A 17,266-nucleotide genomic window follows, 5' to 3' on the forward strand; every position below is an offset into this window, starting at 1 on the left:
TGTTGAAACTATCAGGAATGCTCTAGATGAGCTGCTGCATGCAGACCTCGTCAAGTGTAAAACGGCCATGTGATTGATATTTTTTGGGAACTTACACATTTAAGCAAATGTGTAAATTAAATCTATATTCATCTAAAATGTCCTGGTTTTGCTGTGTGTTGGAACTTGGTCGTTACATTGGTTTAACTCCTATGCCTGTGGATATGACTTCATCTTCTTGTGAATCTGAAAGCCTTGAAGAACTTGAAGAGCGCTGTGGGAGCCTTCTGCTTCGCAGTGGCCATTGCTTAGAGTGATGATGAGAGTTAGCAGTGTTTGGCGGGCCTGAGAACTCCACCCATATTAGCACTTCTGAGATTTGGTTGTTTTGTGATACCAAGTTCATACTATTTTGCCTCCAATGCTTTGTTACTGTATTTCAGCTCTGATATGAAAAGATGCTTTCTTAGTATGCCTTTGGTCTCCAATGCTCTCAAGAGAAGCAGGCTATTGAAAGAAGCAGGATGTAGGAAGTCGTCTTACGACCCAACAACTGCATAATGGCCACTAGCTTATGATTTTCTTAACATTTTTTCACCTCTCTCTGCTTCCTGACTATAGATTCAATCTGAATGATTGCTGTTAATTCAAGACCACCCTGGGCTACATAAGTAACTTCCTGGCTAAGCCTAGGCCACCAAGTAAAACCCTGTTTCAAAATCAAAAACAGAAAAAAATATTTTGGAGAAATTTAAGAACTACAGAAAACCCACAGTAGTACCCAGCAGTGCAGGGTGGTGTGCTGGAGTCCGCCCCTCACAGCCACAGTGGTCAGGCATGAGTCTCTCTCTCCAGTACTAGATTAATTGGTAGCTTGTTAGGAGATGTGGTGAGATCATTCTATCAAGTAAAACAGAATCTACCACCTTCAGCCCTGGCCCAGGAGTTAAGAATTTATCAGGTCACACAACTGCATATGTGTCTATTGCTCATCTGTCCACCCATCCGGCCATACATGTGTCAGAGCAAGTTACCTATATTGTGCTTCATCGCTCAATACAAAGAAAACAGGCCGGGCTGGTGAGATGGCTCAGTGGGTAAGAGCACCCGACTGCTCTTCCGAAGGTCCGAAGTTCAAATCCCAGCAACCACATGGTGGCTCACAACCATCCATAATGAGATCTGACTCCCTCTTCTGGAGTGTCTGAAGACAGCTACAATACAGTGTACTTATATATAATAAAAAATAAATAAATCTTTAAAAAAAAAAAAAAAGCCCATAATCAGCTTCTAAACGCTGACACCATTGCATACACTAGCAAGATTTTGCTGAAAGGACCCAAATATAGCTGTCTCTTGTGAGACGATGCCGGGGCCTAGCAAACACAGGAGTGGATGTTCACAGTCAGCTATTGGATGTATCACAGGGCTCCCAATGGAGAAGCTAGAGAAAGTACCCAAGGAGCTAAAGGGATCTGCAACCCTATTGTTGGAACAACATGATGTACTAACCAGAACCCCGGAGCTCTTGTATCTAGCTGCATATGTATCGAAAGATGGCCTAGTCGGCCATCAATAAAAGAGAGGCCCATTGGACATGCAAACTTTATATGCCCCAATATAGGGGAATGCCAGGGCCAAAAGAATGGGAATGGGTGGGTAGGGAAGTGGGGGGCGCTATGGGGGACTTTTGGGATAGCATTGGAAATGTAATTGAGGAAAATATGTAATAAAAATATTAAAAATCAAAAAAAAAGAAGAAAATTCAAAGAGTATCACAAAATTCATTTTTGTAACCAGTTCCATTTTTTAATGTGTATGATTATATGTATAGTGTGTGTGAAGAAGATTTATCTTCTCATTTATCTTTGGGAAAATGTTTAAACTGTTTTCTTGTACTTTCTATGCATTATTATTATCTAATAAATATCAATTGTTTAAAAAAAAAAAACAAAACAAAACAGGCCAATGGTACTGGTCTCTCCTCCCTCCCTCCCTCCCTTCCTCCATCTTAAGGCTCTGGTTCTAACTCAGGACCTTTTGTACACCTAGATTGCCAAAGGCCACAGGACCACAACCCATAGTTCTCACTGTGGAAGTTCCAGAATTGGGAGGATTCTGGTGTATAAGCCAGAGTTCTCTAGAGTAACAACTTTTATAATCTGTCGATATAGACAGAAAGAGGATTTATTGGAAGGAAGACTGACAGGCTGCAGTCCAACTAATCCAACAGTGACTGGCTAGGCACAGAAAGTCCAAGAATCTAGTAGTTGCTCAGTCCACAAGGCAGGATGTCTCAGCTGGTTTTCAGTGTTCACACTATTTCAGTGTGCACTTGAAACCCTGAAGAATTAGGCTGTAATGTCAGGAAAGGAAAGGACTTGCTAGCAAGGCAAAGGAGAGCAGGCAAAGAGCAAAGGCTTCCTCCTTCCATTTCCTTACATAGACTTTCAACTGAAGTTGTGGCCTAGGTTAAAGGTGTGTCTTCCTGCCTCAGGATCTGGATAAAGGACATGTGTCATCCTACCTCAAAGGTCAGGATTGGAAGCACATCTATCTAATTCAAATTATTTTTCAGATTATAATTACATTATTTCTCCCTTTCCTTTCCTCCCTACTGTCTTTCCAATTTATGACCTCTTTCCCATTAGGTATTGTTACACGCACATATGTATATTTCTAAGTATAACCTGTTCAGTCTGTATAATGTATGTTTTCAGGGGTGATTAACTGGTATTGGATAAACAATGGGTGTGCTCTTCCCTGGGGAGGGCTTTCCATCTGCAGTGAGCATCTTAGTGGCCCATAGATTTTTGTGTGGGATTCAAGACTTGTGGTCTTACTTAGCATGTGTGTTGCTGTCCTTGTTCGGCTCATAATGAGCATAGGACCTTAATACTGGAAAAACTATCAGGTTGTTGAGAAAGTAATGCTAAAAAATTGAATTGATAGCCCGTGGCTGCAAGTAGATCTTCCCATCATAAGGAGAGTAGAAGCTGGACAGAGAGGAAGCAGAATTTATGTGTGCTGAGGACCTCAAAATTGTCCTCTGGATGACAATGCCATCGTAAATCCCCTAACTTTTATTAACTAGCTCTACCTCTGTATATTTTACTTTTTTGGGGGGGGGTGGTTTTTTGAGACAGGGTTTTTCTGTATAGCCCTGGCTGTCCTGGAATTCACTTTGTAGACCAGGCTGGCCTCAAACTCAGAAATTCACCTGCCTCTGCCTCCCGAGTGCTGAGATTAAAGGTATGTGCTAACACGCCCTGCTACCTCTGTATATTTTAACTATACAAAACAATTGGTTATTGAAAAAGTATAACATAAAAGCAAAATTCTAGGCCTTAGGCCCAGGCTTGAGAATGTGACCTCTGTGACTCAATGCTCCAAGGTATGCTAATCATAAAACAGACAGCGACATTCCTCCACCCACCCCCTTCCTGGGTTCAAAGAGTGTTAATTCAAAAAATGTGCTATTGTTAGGGGCTCTTAGAAACTGTCTTTTAAAGTGATGATGTGGCTGCAGTGGCGGGATAGCAGCTAAGAGCCTGGCCCTAGGCAAGAGCACTCCTTTTTTCTCTGTGTAGCCCAGCTGTCCTGGAACTCACTCTAGACCAGGCTGGCCTTGAACTCAGAGATCCGCCTGCCTCTGCCTCCTAAGTGCTGGGATTAAATGCGTGCGCCACCATGCCCAGCAGAAACTGTCTTGAGAGATAACCTGAACAATTACCAGGTATTCCTTGTGACACTTGTGACTTTACACTTCCTTGTGACTCTTAACTGGTATCTTTGGGATTTTCCAACAACGCCCTCCCCACTTCCTTGAGTTGTGGTTTCTCCCTTTAAATACCCCCTTATCCAGCTACTTGGGGCGCCATGGTCCTCTACCCCAGCGTGGTGTATGACCGTGGGCCCAAGAGCACTCTTGAATAAAAATCCTCTTGCAGTTTGCAGCAAGACCGTTTCTTGTGGGTGATTTGGGGTGTCACCTCTCCTGAGTCAGAACGTGGGGGAGTCCTCACGTTGTGGGTCTTTCAGTTATCTTTTGTTAATTTTGTTATTTAACAATTATTTAGCAATTTTCATTCAGCTTATTTTGTGGCTCACACCTTCAATCCCAGAACTCTGGAGGCAGAGGCAGGCGAATTTCTGAGTTTGAGGCCAGCCTGGTCTACAGAGTGAGTTCCAGGACAGCCAGGGCTATACAGAGAAACCCTGTCTCGAAAACAAACAAACTGAAATTAGAACAATAAAAATTAGATGGAGCATGGTGGCAATTAGCTTTTTTTTTTAAAGATTTATTTATTTATTTATTATATGTAAGTACACTGTAGCTGTCTTCAGACACTCCAGAAGAGGGAGTCAGATCTCGTTACGGATGGTTGTGAGCCACCATGTGGTTGCTGGGATTTGAACTCTGGACCTCTGGAAGAGCAGTCGGTGCTCTTACCCACTGAGCCATCTCACCAGCCCCCGGCAATTAGCTTTTAATTGCAGCACTCAGGAAGCTGAAGCCTGCACATCTCTGTAAGTTTAAGGCCAGCCTAGTCTACATAGCAAATTCCACGATAGCCTGGGCTATATAGTAAAACACAGCATCTATCAATAAGAAAGCAAGCAAAAATTAGGGGTGTAAAGCACAATGGATTTTACTCAGCTATAAAGAAAAAAGGAAACCATGAAATGTGCAAGAGAACTCACTATTGTTCTCAACAAAATTAAGCAAAGTAACTCAAACTCAGACAAAAATCACTTGCCTCACTTGGTAAAGAACCAAACATATACATATGTATATGTCTTATATATGTATACATTTTAAATGCATATATACACTGCAAAACCATCTTATATATGTATACATGTATGTATCTACACGTATATATCTAATTTTTATTGTTCTAATTTCCTTGTAGTTATGAATAAAGTCACTTTGTTAAATTTTAAGCATGGCTTATATTACACCGCGTGAATTTCACATTTGAAATCTAACTGTGAGGGCTGGAGGTTGCATCTTTATACTTTTCTGTTGGTGGCAACCATCTAGAAGAGAAGGAGGAATTGTTTTTCCTTGCCTTGGTAAGATGGTGGAAGTTGAAGAAGAAGGGTTAGTTTTGCTTGTATGTATGTATACATAAATACATATTTATATGGCTTAGTGTTGGTAGAAGCTATGAAAGTAGACAGGAGATCACAACAGGGTCTGTATGAGATCTGCCCAGGATCTTCTGGCTTTCATAGTCTCTGGTGAGAAGTCTGGTGTAATTCTAATAGGCCTGCCTTTATATTTTACCTGACCTTTTTCCCTTACTGCTTTTAATATTCTTTCCTTGTTCAGTGCAATTGGTATTTTGAATATTATGTGACAGGAGGAATTTCTTTTCTGGTCCAGTTCTGTAGGCTTCTTGTATGTTCATGGGCATCTCTTTCTTTAGGTTAGGGAAGTTTTCTTCTATAATTTTGTTGAAGATATTTATTGGCCCTTTGAGTTGGTAATCTTCGCTCTCTTCTATACCTATTATCCTTAGGGTTTGTCTTCTCATTGTGTCCTAGATTTCCTGGGTGTTTTAGGTTAGGAGCTTTTTGCATTTTCTTTGACTGTTGTGTCAATGTTTTCTATGGTATCTTCTGAACCTGAGATTCTCTCTTCTATCTCTTATATTCTGTTGGTGATGCTTGCATCTATGACTCCTGATCTCTTTCCTACGTTTTCTAACTTCAGGGTTGTCTCCTTTTGTGTTTTCTTTATTGTTTCTATTTCCATTTTCAGATTTTGGATTTTGTTCATCTCTTTTACCTGTTTGTGTCTTCCTGTAATTCTTTAAGGGATTTTTGTGTTTCCCCTTTAAGGGCTTCTAGCTGTTTACCTGTGTTCTCATGTATTTCTTTTTTTTTTCTTTCCTTTTTATTTGATAGTTTATTTACATTTTGAATGTTATTTCCTTTCCTAGTTTCCCCTCTGAAAACCCCCTATCCCCTCCTCCCTCCCCCTGTTCACCAACCCACCCATTCCAGCTTCCTAGCCCTGGCATTCCCCCACACTGGGGCATGGAGCCTTCACAGGACCAAGGTCCTCTCATCCCATTGATGATGACTTAGGCCATCATCTGTTACATATGCAGCTAGAGCCATGAGTCCCACCATGTGTTTTCTTTGGTTGGTGGTTTAATCCCAGGGAGCTCTGGAGGTACTGGTTAGTTCATATTGTTGTTCCTCCTATGGGCTGCAAACCCCTTCAGGTCCCTACATACACACAACTCAGATACTACGTGGTCCATGTAATTTAATTTCTACCACCTGTAAAAATGAACACAGGGAATGGAAGTAGCCCTACCTCCTAGCAACTTAAAACTGAATAAACAATAGGTGATTAGCCTACATGATGGGATACTGCTGAACTGTAAAACAAAACGCTGGCATATACTGCAGCTCAATGAAGCATGAAAACACTATGTACAGTAATATGTGCTCTTGGAAAGATGAGGCAGGAAGATTACCCCAGGTTGAAAGCAGATTACAGTGAAGCAAAGCCATTTGGAGATACAGTATGTGACTTTATCTAAAAAAAAAAAATTAAATTAAAAAAAAGGGGGCTGGTGAGATGGCTCAGTGGGTAAGAGCACCCGACTGCTCTTCCGAAGGTCCAGAGTTCAAGTCCCAGCAACCACATGGTGGCTCACAACCATCCACAACGAGATCTGGTGCCCTCTTCTGGAGTGTCTGAAGACAGCTACAGTGTACTTATATATAATAAAATAAATCTTTAAAAAAAAAAAAAGAAAGAAAGAAAACAGGGCTGGAGAGATGGCTCAGTGGTTAAAAGCACTGACTGCTCTTCCAGGGGTCCTGAGTTCAAATCCCAGCAACCACATGTTGGCTCACAATCATCTATAAAGGGATCCGACATCCTCTTCTGATGTGTCTGCAGCTACGATACAGTGTATTCATACACATAAAATAATAAAATTTTAAAAAGAAAAAGGGCAAAAGCAAAAAAATCACTTCAGGTGTGGTTCTGCATGGCTTTAATCTCAGCATTCAAAGGATAAGAGGCAAGAGGGACCAGGAATTCAAGCAATCCTTAGCTACAGTGATTCAAAGCTACACTGTGATATGAAATCCGGACCAAAAAAAAAAAAAAAAAAAAGGATCATCAGGTACAGGTGCTGCTTCCAAGCCTAGAAACCTGAATTAGGATCCGAATATTGAAAAAGGAGAACCAAGTTGTCCTTTGATCTACACATAGCCACCATGGCATGCAAATACACAATAAACATATAAATCATGCATATGCAGAGAACCTTTGTGGGGGAGGGGGAGGGGAGGAGAGAGACTTGTACATCTATTTGTATGAAAACTCCAGATCAGGGAGATCCCTAGAGCTGGAAAGAGATGAGCTGCACTGTGGAGTGGGGAGGGAGCTGGAGAAGAAAAGGGGTGGGAAGTAACTGCTGATGAGGGAACAGGAGTTCTTCTCTTTCTTTCCTTCTTTTCTTTTCTTCTTTCTTTTCTTTCTTCCTTCCTTCCTTCCTTCCCTCCTACTCCTTCTTTTTCTTCTCTCTCTCTCTCTCTAGGGTGGGAAGTAATTGCTAATGAGGGAACAGGAGTTCTTCTCTTTCTTTCCTTCTTTTCTTTTCTTCTTTCTTTTCTTTCTTCCTTCCTTCCCTCCTCCTCCTTCTTTTTCTTCTCTCTCTCTCTCTCTCTAGGGTGGGAAGTAATTGCTAATGAGGGAACAGGAGTTCTCTTTCTTTCCTTCTTTTCTTTTTCTTTCTTTCTTTCTTTCTTTCTTTCTTTCTTTCTTTCTTTCTTCTTCCTTCCTTCCTCCTCCTCTTCTTCTTTCTCTCTCTCTCTCTCTCTCTCTCTCATTATATCTAAGTACACTGTAGCTGTCTTCAGACACACCAGAAGAGGGCATCGAATCTCATTACAAATGGTTGTGAGCCATCATGTGGTTGCTGGGATTTGAACTCAGGACCTCTGAAAGTGCAGTTAAGACTGTTCTTAACTGCTGAGCCATCTCTCTAGCCCTGGGAACAGGTTTTTTTCCCCCCTTCTTTTTTATTTTTAAATTAGATGTTTTCTTTATTTACATTGCAAATTTTATCCCCTTTCCTCATTTCCCCTCTGAAAAGCCCCCTATCCCAACCCCCTTCCCCTGCTCACTAACCCATCCACTCCTACTTCCCTGTCCTGGCATTCCCCTATACTGGGGCATCGAGCCTTCACAAGACCAAGGGCCTCTCCTCTCATTGATGTCCTCTGCTACATATGCGGCTGGAGCCTTGGGTCCCTCCATGTGTACCCTTTGGTTGGCGGTTTAGTCCCTGGGAGCTCTGGGGGTGGGGTGTCTGGTTGGTTCATATTGTTGTTCCTCCTATGGGTTTGCAAACCCCTTCAGCTCCTTGTGTCCTTTCTCTTGCTCCTCCATTGGAGACCCTGTGCTCAGTCCAATGGATAGCTGTGAGCATCCACTTCTGTATTGTCAGGCACTGGCAGAGCCTCTCAGGAGTTACAGGAACAGGATTTCTTACTTTTTGGTGGCGCTAGTGACTGCTATTGTGCTGAGGAAACAGGGTGTATATAGATAGCCCAGGCTAAACTCAAACTTGGGATTCCCCAGCCTCTTCTTGCCAAGTGCTGGGATCACAGAAGTGCACCAACAAGTCCCATGGGATTGGGGTTTCTTTAGGATGATGAAAGTCTCTCAAAACTAGAATGAGATATGAGGTAGTGACCTCACAATACTGTGAATATGCTAAATGCCACTAGACTGTGAGCTTTGAAACAGTTACTGGTTAATTTTAAGTTACATGAATTTTCTTCTTCAACAAAGAAAGGAAATACCGGTCAAAACAGGACATAGATCCTCAACAGCCCTCCTTGCCCTCCGCATCTTTCAAACCCAGTCCTGGCTACCTAAGACCACTTACAGCCTTCACTCACACCACATGCCCAAACCTGAGTGCACACAGGGTCCACATGGACTGCACAACATGACTAGGTTAGGAATGGTACTCTGGTTGCCTAGGAACCCTTCCTGTTTACCAAAGTAGGATACCCTTTACCCTAAGTATAAATAGTAAAAGAGAAAAAAAGGTAATGGCTAGAAATACAGGTCAGCCGGTACAGAGTCTGCAATACACAAAATAGAATCTATATTGAACTTGAGGTAATCCTACTTCATTCTACTCATGTAATCTCACCACTTGTAATACACAGAATTACAAAAATGAGCAACCACACCTGGCTGTATGTTTACACTTGGCATACACAAAGCCTTGGGTTCCATCCCTAGCACCCCATAAAGCCAGGCATGGTGGTATATACCTATAATTCTAGCACTGGGGAAGGGGAGGCAATCAGAAATAATAGTACAAAAGTCATTCTCAGCTATAGGGAGTTCAAGACCACCATGGGTTACATAAGATCTGCTTCCAAGTAAGAGATCCTAACTGGGCAACCTCTGCTTTGTACCTTGGGACTCCCAATATTAAGAAAATCCACAACTAGTTAAGTCCAGTAGGCACATGAAAGAGTCCAACTCTCGCATACAGATAAAAGATGGAACCACCCGGGACAACCACACATTGCAGAACCACAGCCCAGGTGTGGTGGAACACAACAGTAACTCCAACACTGGGGAAACTGAGCCAGAGAGGCAAGGAGTTTGAGGCTAGCCTGTACTACATAGTGACACGCTGTTAAAAAGAACATGACAGCAGATTGTTTAGAACCGCCAAGTACGTGGTAGTTTCCCCCAATAAGAACCCAAACACTCCAGATAACTCCAGATCCCAGATGGGTGCACAGGTAACAGGTAAGTTTATAGCCCAGCATGGACTCCTGGTACAATCCTGGCCCACTATGGCCTGTGGTGGACAGGCATAGTCCATAGTTATAAGTAAAAACTGTTTATCCCTAACTAGCCTAAAAGATCATCTTCCAAATTTCAGATGGATGGATGGATGGATGGATGGATGGATGGATGGACAAAGAATGGGTGGATGAATAGATAGGTTCTATGTGGTCCAAGATGGTCTGCAGTCGAAAATCTTTGTCTTAAAGCTGAGGTTAGAGAATAGCTTTTTACCCAACCAGAAATGGCCTACTGTGGCTCTCCCTCTTCTCCCCTCTCTCCTTCCCTCTCACCTCCCCCACCCCCAGCACACACACCCACAACACTCTGTTGGTCAAGATGAGTACTCAAGTGTCAGTCTACAGAGCCAAGGAAAACCTTGTTCCCCACCTACCTCCAAAAGGCTCTACCATCAGCCAGCGCTCCCCATCCTGGCTGAAGCATCAACTGCTATTTCAAAAACCCAGCCATAACACACAGCTCAAATCCAAACTGCTTCATCCAGCTTCCCTTGTAAAGGATTGGGCGGGGGTAGAATCACAAAAACAAAGCAGTTCCCACCTTGAGAAAGCCCTCCTGGTATACACTCCTGCCTTTTGCACCCAGCATCACATTAGCAGTGACCAAGTAACTGCCTACCAGGCATCAGAGCTCCAGGAATTCTTTTTGTTGAGATTTGTATGTGTGTGCTGGGGTGGGTGAAAGCTTGTATTTATGTGTGGTGTGTGTGTGTGTGTGTACACCTGGGTGCAGGCATATATTTGAGGGTCCACATGCATGTTCATGCAATCATGTGCATGTGGATACCTGAGGTTGATGACAGCAATCATTCTGGATTGTTCTTCCACCAGTCAGTATCCTGCCTCAGTTTCCTGAGGCTGGAATTATAGGCAGGCCTCCACACACACTCATCCAGCATTTACATGGGTTTTGGGGATACAAATTATGTTTCCATGCTTATGCAACAGGTGTTTTAATCACTGAGACATATCCCCAGTCCCTCCCCTTTATTTTTTGAAACAAGGTTTCTCACTGAATCCTAAGCTCTTAAGGCTACACTATCTAGCCAGCAAGTCCCGGGATCTTCCTGTGCTCATACCCACCCTCAGTAATAAAATCATAGGCAAATCCAACTTCCTATATGGGTATTGGGGATCTGAATTCAGGTCCTCTTACTTGCATAGCCTCAGAGCTTCAATACTCATCATGGGCCTTGAGGTTACTAGGAGCTACAGAGATACCAGGAAGGTCTCTCCTCTGCCTGTTGGAGGCATTCTAACAGTTCCCACCACTTTACTTAGGAATTTGAGAGTCTGGGAAGAGCTCTGGCCTTGTTACTCAGAAGTCAAGCTGTACTAACAATATTTTCTTGTTTTCTGTATGTCCATGTTCAGGGATCTTGGACTTCAGTTATGACATGGGGACAGCCCTTCCCTACCTCCCAGGGCTAACTCATTGCTAGACAGTAAACAACCTGTCAGCCTAGAACAGAACTGTCTCATAAAACATCAACCAACTGCATCTGGGGAAGAAAGGAAATAAGGTCTCCCTGAATAGCCCAGACAGTCCTTGAACTCCAGCTCTTCATGCCTCAACCTCCCCAGTGCTAGAATTACAGGTATGTACATCAAGCCTATTACTTCTAATTCTCCTATCTCCCCTTCCCAACTGCTGAGATGATAGCCCTGAAAATACAGGGGATAGCCAAGTTCAAATCAGGTTAGCCCAGCTTCCATGTCACTGAAGAAGCCATGACAAAGGAATGCCCAATAAGGAAACAGTACTTAAGGTCTCTTCTCCTATTAAGCCCCTGTTAATGTTGAGTGTGGACTCAACACTCAGCCTCACTTTACAAAAGTGAGTATAGGAGGAAATGTGCAGGACACAGACCTCTTGGCTGGAGACTCCCTTTTAAAAGGTAGAAGGAGATCCAGCAGAGACCGTAGGCTGCCCAGGCCAAGGGAAACAGGCTAGAGGCAGACAGAGGGGTGAAGAAACTTTAATAGCCACCCATCAATGTGAGCAGCAGGAGTGTCTAAACCACAGTAGCCCCATTTCTTGAGAGCATCCTGGGGCCAGCCCCTCAGTCCTGGCTATGGCAATTTTCCAGCCAAGCTCACCACATACAAAGGGAGTGTCTGAGGACCCCAGCCTCTAGGACCGTATCTGTAGAAGCTTAAAAATCAAAGTTCTCTGTGCTCCAAAGAGCCCAGGTCTCAAAGCTGAGAAGCCAGAAGCTCCTTGCATGTTCCACTGCTCCTCTGTCCCAGTCTGACTGCACTCAGGGCCAGGTGGTAACCATGTGTCCTCAGATCAGAGAGGTTTTCCTTTCTGACAGCAGCAGCGACTCCTTCACAGCCACCAACAGCCCTGGTGGGGGCAGATAACCCTGACCTCGGAGGCGTAGCAATATGAGAAGGGTGGCCGAAACCAGGATGGCACTCAACACCCCTGTGGGGGACAGACAGATGGTCAGGAGTAGGATAAGGAGGGTAGGAACTATCACAGACTACTAAGTGGAGAGCCCCAAGCTCCTCACATGGGAAAGCCCTATCTTACCAGCAGCTGCAATAACCCCATAGGCACTTGGGTTTCGGGATGAGTCCCCAGCAGAGGTAAATGTTACATTCCTGAAAGAGGTCTCATTCTCCACGGTCGTAGAAATCCTTGTAGTTGTGGCATTCTCCTCCTGGAATATCTTGTCAATTTCTGTGTCAGTGTCTGCAACAAGCCCAGGCATCAGTAGATGAGGGGCACCCAAGGCTTAGCAGTATGGTACACAAGGTTTCCAGTACCCAACTCTTAGAATTCATCCTGCTCTAAGACAGAGTAAAGTTGGTGGGAAATCACTAATCCTGGTGATGTCCTGTCCACCAGCACAGGGATGAAGGCCTGGGAGGATGCATGTGTTTACATCCTCAAACTAGTCACCCATGGGAAGGAAACAAATGTCCTTAAATAACTGTCAGCCTTCCCCACCCACACAGGTATACCAAGATCCCAGGACACAAACCACAGCTGAGCTCATCACTGGAGTCAGGACAGTCTGGGTGGCCATCACAGCGCCACGTGTGTGGAATACAGACATCATCCAGTATGCAACGCAGCTCACTCTCCTGACAGGGTGGGCGGCTGCAGTTGAGGTTCTTGTCAGAGACAACAGAGCAACCACTGATGTTGTCACAGGAGCAAGGAAGGGCAGACTGTGGTTGGCACTGCCCATTCTGAGCACATGACTCAATGCCTGAAACATAGAGTCAATCAGATTCAAAACATCCATGCAAGAAAATGCAGTATGCCAGGCATGGTGGTGCACACCTTTAATCCCAGCACTTGGAAGAGGAGGCAAGCCTAGTCTACATAGTGAGTTCTAAGACAGCTATGAATATGTAAAAAAAACCCTATCTCTATCTCTATCTCTCTCTTTCTCTCTCTCTCATACACACACACACACACACACACACACACACACACACACACACACACAAAGAAAAAATCCCAGTGCTCTGGTTACCCAATCCACTCTAAATCCTAACTTCTCCCACAAGTAGTAAACTAAACTAAAAGCATCTCGTTACTTTAGCTACTTTAATCCCACCACTTGGGAGGCAAAGGCAGGTAGATCTCTGTGAGTATGAAGCCAACCTGACTGATATAGAGACTTTCAGGCCATCCTGGGACATACAAAATAAATTTATAAAAGCAGCTTCCTCAGAGCTGAGGAGATAACTCAGAGGGCCAAGTGCTTGTAGTACAAACATGTTGAATGAGTTTGATCCCAGTACCTAGTAAAGGCCGGGTGCAGCAGGGCACATCTCTAACCACAAGGCTAATTAAGAGTACACATGGCTGGATCCCGGGGCTCTCTTGAGCAAGCCATTCTAGCTGATTCTCTCCACTCTCCCCACATTAAATCCAAAGGCGCATGCTGGGGGATTGTCAATTTTAGTGAAAGATGGTCTCAAAAGTAAGGTGTAGAGCAACAAAGGACAACACCAGTGTCAAGCTCCAGCCCTACATACACACAGACATGCTGGCAAACACTCCTGCACACACCCATACCCAGACACACACTAAATAAAATAAAATAACTCTGGTGTAAAGGCTTGCCCTATGGAAAGTCTCTGTGCTACACCTGTCAATTCCACCTACCAATCCCTCAGCTTCCCATCAGGTTCCTCCTTTACCTGCTCACCCTGCCCGTAAGCCTGCCTACCTCTGTCTCTAGAGCGCTGGATGTAAAGCAATCCCAACAGTCCAGACCCACAGACTCCACCTTGCCCTGCTTATCCAGCCCTACAACCAGCCTTTCCCTAACCCCCTAATCTCCATACCTGGCAGTCTAAACACCCATTCTCAAGCCCCTCTCCAGGAATGGCCACTTACTACACTCTTCCTCGTCACTGCCATCAGAGCAGTCCCGGTCCCCATCGCAGCGCCAGGAAAGGGGCACACAATAGCCACTGGTAAGACACTGGAAGGTGTCTGTCGGGCAGGAGTCAGCTCTAGAGCCTGAGAAATGAACATAAATGAGGCCTTGGGAGGGTTGGGGGATCCAAATCTAGAATATCTTTCAAGAGGATAGTTATGAGCTGCAATCAGCTAGAGATAAGCAATGTAAAGAAAGGGTAAAGAAACTATATTGGTAGCCACCCTCTACAGAGCCCTGTGTTTGGGGCCCTGGCACTTCATGAATGCTGCTAGTCTCCAGTCTTCTGAAACACTATGATCACACAGAGCTCGTGACAAAAGTCAGGAATCAAACCCAGGTCTTACTGACCCTTGAGACTATTAGGCTCCAAATGCTCCAAATGGCCGCAAAGTCTACACTGGAGACCACCAAGCTCCATAGTTTAAACAGGCTCGGAGAGGAGCTGTTCCCCAACATGCTCTGCAAGAGACTCGTGATCAAGGTCAGTGGGACCTAGTCTAACCCACCTGCTTAGCAAAGGGGAAACTGAGAGCCTGGGTAGTAAATCTGCTCAAAAGTCAGGCATGGTATATGTATGCAGGAGGTTGGAGGCAGTAGGACCCTGTGTTCCAGGCCAGTTAAGGTTATATAGGAAGACCCTGACTTAAAGCATGGTGATCATGTGCAGTCGCCAAGACCTATTCCCTCATCTCCTAAGTTCTTCCCAGGTGAAAACACTCAGCTTGACCTAAATATGTCACCTCTGAACTAGATCCCTAGTACCGAAACTCCACCAGGCCAGAATATCACACTCTTATCTACTTTGATCACCCACTATCCCCTGGGACCCAGGTCCTCTCACATCCAAGTCTAAATCCTTCCCTTCTCCATCAAACCCCTGTATCCTGGCCTCCTCCTCGTAGTTATCTAAGAGACCTGACTTGATTTCACCACAGGGCCTTTGCACGTGCCTTCCACAACCCAAGGGCCCTTCTTCCACTCTGTATTCAGAGGAAGAGGAGTCTAGACCGTTTTGCACATCAAGCAAACATTCTACCACTGAGCTATACCCCAGCCACAGCCCACCTTGTCCTTCCACTCTATAGGTGTGACTCTTCTGCAGCTTTCAGATCTTAGTTTATATCTTGGGCAGTGTCTCATGTTCCCCAGGAAGCTCTGCCTCCCACAAATAACAGTCCCTACCTAGTAACATCCATATTCCTATTGACTGAACACTCAGTGAAAGTCAGGGACGTGGCCTCATGGCCCTGTCCAGTGCCTGACAGTGTGTGAACAAGTCATGTGAGGGTCCACATTGACCCAGATAAAACCTAAGCCTTTCCGGGGAAGCCGGGGCTGTTTGCTGATCAAGAGGGGAGGCAGTGAAGAGACCTGGTATTTGGACCAGCAGGAAGGAATGAAGAGACAGGAGGGAGCCTTTTGAGCTTCCCACCTCACACACAGAGCCAGAGCCTCCAACACCCCTCCCTTCCTCTCCTTGTAGTCAAACACAATTATACCTGCATACCACACAGTTCAGGAGCTCCAGAGAGCTGAAGAACTGAGAACAAGCCTTGGCCACCACCCCTGCCTCCCAGCAAAGCCTCCTTCCTCTCCATGCCTAATAACTCACAGTCCTGCCAACTCAGACCTTCTCTTCCTGACTCTGTATTTTCTTGGAATGGGCCCAGAGCAGAGGAGACCCTATACCTTTTGGGGGCAATTAATCAGACAGGAGTCAGGATGACCCATGATTTCTCCTCCCAGTCTATGTCCTCATCTGTAAAGGAGGAATACTAAGGCCAGACATAATGTTGCTCAATAGTAAGTCCAGCTCCTGGGATGCTGGAACAAGAAGACTGCTTGGAGCTACAAAACAGCCAAAAGTGGGAGGAGGGGTAGTTTATGGGTACAGATCCATAAACAGCCAAATAAAATGGTCCATACCTAATAATCCCTGTGCTGGGGAGCCTAAGGCACAAGTTGAAAACTCCAGTCCAGCCTGTGTTATATAGTGAGTCCCTGTCTCAAAAAAATGGGAACTAGTGCCTGCCTTTAATCCCAGTACTTAGGAGGTGGATCTCTAGGAGTTCAAGCCCAGCCTGGTCTATATAGCAAGTTGCAGACAGCCAGAGCTAGAAAGTGAGACCCTGTCTGGAAAAAAAAAAAATCAAAACATAATAAAAACCTAAAAACAGAAACAAAAACAAACAAACCAAAAAAACCTTGAAACAATGAAGACCTATTCTCATACAGAGTGGATGGTCAGTAGTGGCCAGTGGTCACAATCAGGACCTCCTCGTCCTGCCCGGGACAGGTGTCTGACAAGATTGGGGTTCACAGGGGAAATACACTCCAGGGCTCTTCCTTCCATTCTCTGAGGCAGGAATACAAGGAAAAACAGAAGCTCTGGGTGCTGAAAGAACAGCCACAGAACTGCAGCCTCAGGGCTGAAGGTTTCAGGAAGGCATACCTGCTGCAAGAAGGTACCGGGTGACCAGCCCTGCGTGGTGAGAGGTCAAAATCAGAAACAAAAGCCTTCCAGCCCACATTGAGCTGAAGGACGGCTTGGAGGTGACTTAGGGACAGCGCAGGAATAAGGGAGGAAGCTGGGCAGAACATAGGAGAAGGCACCCATGTGGCGGTCCCCTCTGCAGGCACAGAGGGCCGATTCTCTCCACTCTACCCACGCTAAAGCCAAACACGCGTGCTGGGGGAGTGTCAACGACCGATGGGCGGCGCAGCCAATAGTGAGGCGATGCCAGCGCGTGGAGGCGGGATCAAAAGCGGTGTAGGAACGGGGGTTCACTCACCGGAGACTTGGACCGGGGTATGGGCCGGAGCCGGAGCGGCCTCTAGGCCTGTTCTGAGACCAAAGAGGAGCCGCAGCACCAGGCCCAGGGCCACTGCCCGCCCAGCTCCGCCCCGCGCCATCCAACAGCTTGCCGAACTGCTCCGCTCCAGCCGCAGCAGCTCAGTCAGAAGGACGCGCTGATTCTCGCGCACGCGCACACAAAGGC

General features: G+C 45.2%; 1 protein-coding gene across 2 annotated transcripts; it reads right to left on the reverse strand.

Annotated features, from left to right (window-relative positions):
- Nucleotides 1-11,818: 11,818 nt before the first annotated feature.
- Nucleotides 11,819-17,266, reverse strand: Cd320 (CD320 molecule). 2 transcript variants are annotated; one of them, XM_021149293.3, is made up of 5 exons: nt 17,060-17,266; nt 14,222-14,347; nt 12,849-13,079; nt 12,395-12,556; nt 11,819-12,286 (listed from the first exon to the last, which is right to left on the reverse strand). In XM_021149293.3, exons 1-5 carry the CDS (start codon nt 17,178-17,180, stop codon nt 12,144-12,146), a joined length of 783 nt encoding a protein of 260 aa, XP_021004952.1. In that variant the 5' UTR covers nt 17,181-17,266; the 3' UTR covers nt 11,819-12,143. The 2 variants fall into 2 exon arrangements, with proteins under 2 accessions (XP_021004952.1, XP_021004953.1); XM_021149294.3 differs by lacking the exon at nt 17,060-17,266 and adding an exon at nt 16,720-16,965.

The sequence above is a fragment of the Mus caroli genome, unplaced genomic scaffold (assembly GCF_978045245.1).
Source record: "Mus caroli unplaced genomic scaffold, Mus_caroli_1 scaffold_18, whole genome shotgun sequence".
In the NCBI taxonomy this organism is placed as follows: domain Eukaryota; kingdom Metazoa; phylum Chordata; class Mammalia; order Rodentia; family Muridae; genus Mus; species Mus caroli.